At 32.9% G+C, this 5,440-nt stretch overlaps 1 protein-coding gene across 1 annotated transcript; it reads left to right on the plus strand.

The window, feature by feature from the left end:
- Window positions 1–1,632: 1,632 nt before the first annotated feature.
- On the plus strand, window positions 1,633–5,168 carry LOC149148884 (putative anthocyanidin reductase). Its single transcript, XM_089441374.1, has 5 exons — window positions 1,633–1,800; window positions 1,877–2,046; window positions 2,161–2,361; window positions 4,000–4,373; window positions 4,708–5,168. The coding sequence occupies exons 1-5, from the start codon at window positions 1,671–1,673 to the stop codon at window positions 4,847–4,849; spliced, it is 1,017 nt and encodes a 338-aa protein (XP_089297500.1). The 5' UTR covers window positions 1,633–1,670; the 3' UTR covers window positions 4,850–5,168.
- Window positions 5,169–5,440: the final 272 nt, after the last annotated feature.

A 5,440-nucleotide genomic window follows, 5' to 3' on the forward strand; every position in this document is an offset into this window, starting at 1 on the left:
TGTAGAAACTTAACATTAACGAAACACAATGAATGTCATAATGTGACATAACCATTAAGGAACATTATTTTCCAACATAACCTTTAAAAATTGTTGCAATGCAACATAACCCTTAATGAATGTTGGAATGTGGAATAATAATTAAAGAACATAGTCAATCAAAATAATTCAACTAAAATGAACATCACAATAAATATAAACATATTATAAACCTTGTATCAATTTGACATAATACTAAAAATATCCTCTTATTAGAACCATGTATTATAATATTATGATCACTTGTAATATTATAATGTCACATAATATTGAAGTTAACCATTATATATATATATATATATATATATATATATATATTACTTTAATATTGTATTTTAATAAACCTTTATTTTTTCTTTATTACAAAATTCTTAATTTAGTGATAACTAAATTGCATACCAATTTAATTATCTTTGAAACTATAATTATTCACAAGTTTCTTTTAAGGTTATTTTTTTCATAATTTAAAAAAAAAAAAATTAATTGGTTTGACTGACTAGAAATTTGAACTATGAATCTCTTGGTTTATATAAAACTTCATGACACAACAACAACCAATTAAACTATCTCCTATGAGTTTAATTCATCAATTACAATTATACATAAAGTACATTTTGATTTAATTTGAAATTTATAATTAATTAAAACTTTTAAGTTATTTTAATTTGTAAAATTATATTGAATGTTGTTAAGATAAAAACTAATTCTCAAGAGTTTTATAGTGAAAACCAAAATGTCACGAGATTAAAGAGTTTGCCACTTGTGATTTTAAAAAAGTTGAAGATGAAAAACACTTTATCTTCCATGTTATACTCACATTCAATTTAATTTCAAAATATTCATTAGATGACCAACCTTCTTGACCTTTTAAGTTAACCAAACTATAGTGATCTCGGAAAGCTTCACCCACTTATTCTTAATCATAGAAATAAAATGTTAAAAAATTTATATTAATCTTTTATATAAATGATAAAGATAAAAATTCTTAATGAACCCTCTTTTTCTTCAAAGTCGTCATCATATAATTATCTTTAAAATTCCATTTTCACTTTATAATTTTTAATTTAAAATATAAATTATTTTTATTTTTAATTACCATTAATTAATTTTTTAATAGAAATATATAATTATAAATTATAATTAATTAACTTTAAATATAAACTTTGTTTTTTAATATTTTACTGTTAACTAATAAATTTAAACTTTATTGTTTAACACATTAATTAAAAAATGTTATTGTTTGGAAATTGATTTTTTTTTAACTATATTAATGTATATGAAAGAAAATTTATTGCAAAATTTCTCTAATAAAGAATTTGATAAAGAAAGTTTATGGGAAATATTAATCTTAATCATAATGTAGTAATAGGCCTATTGTTTTTTCATCTTATTCATTGAATCTTATAATTTCACAAAGAAATTTTATTCATTGAACCTTATGATTTGACAATGAAATCTTATTCATCAAATTTTATAATTTGACAATGAATCACAATCTTATTCATTGAATCACAATGCTGTAAGCCGGCGGCGTACTATTTTTTCATCTTTTTCATTGAATGCCATTTTATTCTTATCGCGAAAAGCAATAAGCAAATAATTAACTCACTAAATAAGGTGAATGCGAAAAAATGGCGTCTGCAACTCTCACAGGCAAAACCACTTTCTGTGTGACCGGAGCAACTGGTTTCGTGGCCTCTTCGCTGGTCCAGTGCTTACTCCAACGGGGTCACACTGTCCACGCTACTGTGCGCGACCCAGGTAATCTTCCATTCTTCTCCTGTTATTCAAAATAGTATATTATTATTATAGCCAACATTGCGCGGTGACAACGCAGGGAACGAGGGGAAGGTGCGGCATCTCCTGGACATTCCGGGCGCTGGGGAGAGGCTCAAAATCTTCAGAGCGGATCTACTGGAAGACGGCAGTTTTGATGCCGCCATAGACGGTTGTGATGGCGTTTTCCATGTGGCCAGTCCCGTCAACTTCAACCCCAACGATCCCGAGGTAAATCCCGTTTATCGCCCCTTCAATTTTCCCCCAAACGGGGTGCCGTTATCCGCGTCGAGGTATCAACGGTCATAATATTTAGAAACATAACACTGCTGCTTCGATCCGCAGCGTGACGTCATCAATCCAGCAATCAATGGAACGCTGAATGTTCTGAGGGCTTGCTCAAAAGCCAAAACTGTAAAGCGCGTTGTGGTCACATCGTCTGCGTGCACGGCTTCCATAAACAAGTCAGAGGAGCAGAATCAGTGCATTGACGAAACCAGCTGGACAGACGTGGATTTCCTCCTTACTAACAAACCCCCTGCATGGGTAAATACATAACTACTACTCAATAGAAGTTTTAGAACCAACCTGGAAAAAATGGGAGGCTTGTGTGTGAGTATAATTATGTCATTTTTTAAATTTATGGTTTAAAATTAAATGTTCTTATTTTTTAGATCGAAAATATACTAGATTAAAGATTGGTAAATAAATGAATAGATGAAAGATTGGTAAATAAATGAATGGATGAATGAGGTTAAGGAGGCTTAACCATTTAAAAGACTAAGAGACTAAGAGAATAACAATTTTTTAAGTCATTTTTATATTGTTTTGGATGTCAGATTTTTCGCTGAGTCTAGAAGATTCATTTTAGTCAAATAGATGGTGTATATTGTCAATCTTCAGATTATTTTCATACTTACTTTGGATATCTTTATAGGCTGCACACTCCATGACAAAGTGCCATTTTGTCTCCACACCTTTATTACAGAAAATGCAGGTTCTCTCTTCCCAAACTTGGGAATCTTCCACCTACCTGATGTGACCGTGTCCTCTACCTACTAGTCTCACATCTAAGCGATGTGACCTTGTCCTCAACTGTGCCACTAGCACCCTTGCTTTTCCTTTAATAGCTGCCCAAAAATATTTTCTCCCCATTGTCACAAGTTGGATTGAACTCTTTGATGTATTATGTTTTTTATGTCCATTGTGATTAGTCCACATGGCAGTCCTAATTCTTTTATTTCTTAATTGGTGCTAGGACATTCATGCACCTTGATATCACACTCACTCAATAACTTTTTGTTTTGCTTCATCCAGGTTTTCTTCTTACCATCTAATTCCTCTTCCATAGCTATCTTGGGCCACTGATGGTTATCCATGCTTTTAGCATTTTGCCTCCAATGTGAAAGTACTTGTTTCAGCCATAAGGATTTCGTAAGGGATTGTTGCTTTAACTTTGAGAATGTTAGTAATTAGTTGTTTTTGTGTTCTTTCTAACTGTCTCCAACTACAAGTTGACATGCTACTTCCCCATGCCTCACAACCATAGAGAACCATCAGCGTAACCAACAAACCCAAAAGGGCTTTCTAGATTTTCCAATTCTGATGTTAAGCCTTTTTGCACTTATTTTGGAGTAAGTATGAGCCTCTCCATCTCTACACCTATTTTGGAGTAAGTATGAGGCTTTACATCTTTCCTGAATTCTTTTCACCCTACAAGTCTCCCAACTGAACTTTATGGTAGAAGTCAATCCCAAAATATTTGTATTATTTCACTTCGAAAAGAAAAGTGTTTGGTTTGTCTTTTATACTTAAAGAGAAAATCATGTTTTTGGTCTTTTTAATGTTCACTTGCATCTCAACCTTCAACAAAAGTGTTCAAAGGTCTTTAAATGTTATATTAATCCATGTGCTATTTTTTAAATTAAAATAAGATCATTTGCTTATAGAAACAACTAGCTTTCTACACAAATGTCTTCTCCATTTGCTTTGCTTAACCAAGCTTTCACCTTATCAGTATATAAACAAATAGATCCAAGAAAAAAACACTATTAGTTAAAAGAACAAGTATTATTGCAGCAAATTCCAGGAAATATCCCAAAATATCAATCCACATCTACAATCCCCAAATCTACAATCCACATAAATTCCGCAACTACTAAAATTACCTGTTTTATGATACAGGCATATCCAGTTTCGAAAACGCTTGCAGAGCGAGCAGCACTGCAATATGGCAACGAACAGGGGTTGGACGTGGTTACGATCAACCCTGTGGTGGTGGCCGGGTCTGCTATTAACCCCAATGTTCCACAGACAGTCGAGGTGGTCCTTTCCCTCCTCACCCGCACTCCCCGAGACATAGAAGCTTTCAAAGTTATTCAGATGGTCTACGGCTTCGCTTCGTTGGTCCATGTGGACGACGTCTGCAGGGCCCAGATTTTCTTGATGGACAACCCCTCTGCGGTGGGCCGTCACATCTGCTGTTCCGTTAACACCCCTATTCCACAGCTCGCACACTACTTGTCCAAACGTTATCCGCAATATAACGTCCCAGCGCAGTGAGTATCAGTCTGAAGTGATTCAGACTTCTCCCTTTGCATTTTCTTATTCTTTATATAAGATGGATTGGTTGTATTTGCTGTTTGAATTTTCAAAAACATTCATGGATATTAATCCAACGATTTCCATAACCTTCGAACCAAAACAGCTAGCCATGGAAATAACTCTCGATTGTATTCCATAAGATTTCCATAACCTTCGAACCAAAAGAGCTACCCATGGAAATAACTCTTGATTCTATTCCATATTAGAATGCTTCTATGATTAAAAGTTTTTCATATTAATGTTCTTATGGAGTTGTATATAACGAATACTTTGTGTGTATACACCCAGGTTCGAGAATGTGCCACCGATCCAAAAAGCAAACCTTTCGTCGAAAAAATTGGTGGATAGCGGCTTCTCTTTTAAGTTTGGGATCGATGAGATCTTCGATGATGCTGTGGACTACTTGAAGACGAAGGGACTGCTAAAATAATTAGCAGAATCAAACAGAAGGGGGGTGTTTGACTAGCGATAACAATAGCAATAATGGGGTACGTTTGGTGGCATAGATTGGAATCACAAAGAGGAAGCTGCTAGTATTGTGAAGTTTTTTTAATTGTAGTTTGTTGAATTATGTATTGTGAAGTCTTTGATTGTGGTTTGTTGAATTATGGTTGAGTAGGTTAATGACTCAGATCAAAATTTTCAAAGGAATTGAATAATGAATTTAACGCTGTTAAGCAAACTAGGGTGATGGAACTAGGGTCATGATTAGAGAACACGATAATATCATAGGTGTGAATTTGGGTATATAGATGGATAATGAAAGATACATATATATTTTAAAGTTCTCGATTCTAGTCCAATATATTTTGTAGTCTGCTTATCTCTTGAATGAAGAAATAATTAAAATATTTTTCTATTAATTATTATTATATTTAGATTTGGAACTAAATATAAATAATAATAGGATAAAGAGGAGCATTGAAGTAATATAATTATTTTTGAATATAGTTTCATTTATGTCATGATAATGAAAATTTGGAAGAAGTTTCTTGATATTTGAATATCTAGGAATATATCT

Source organism: Pinus tabuliformis, chromosome 9, assembly GCF_031772625.1.
Source record: "Pinus tabuliformis cultivar Carrire ecotype Pingquan chromosome 9, CPIR1, whole genome shotgun sequence".
NCBI lineage: Eukaryota > Viridiplantae > Streptophyta > Pinopsida > Pinales > Pinaceae > Pinus > Pinus tabuliformis.

Excerpts from the sequence above, each read along its gene's own strand:
- LOC149148884 (XM_089441374.1), top strand. The coding sequence starts at position 1,671 with ATGGCGTCTGCAACTCTCACAGGCAAAACCACTTTCTGTGTGACCGGA. Across the intron at positions 2,362-3,999 it reads CTAACAAACCCCCTGCATGG|GCATATCCAGTTTCGAAAAC; the intron begins GTAAATACATAA and ends TTTATGATACAG. Across the intron at positions 4,374-4,707 it reads CAATATAACGTCCCAGCGCA|GTTCGAGAATGTGCCACCGA; the intron begins GTGAGTATCAGT and ends GTATACACCCAG.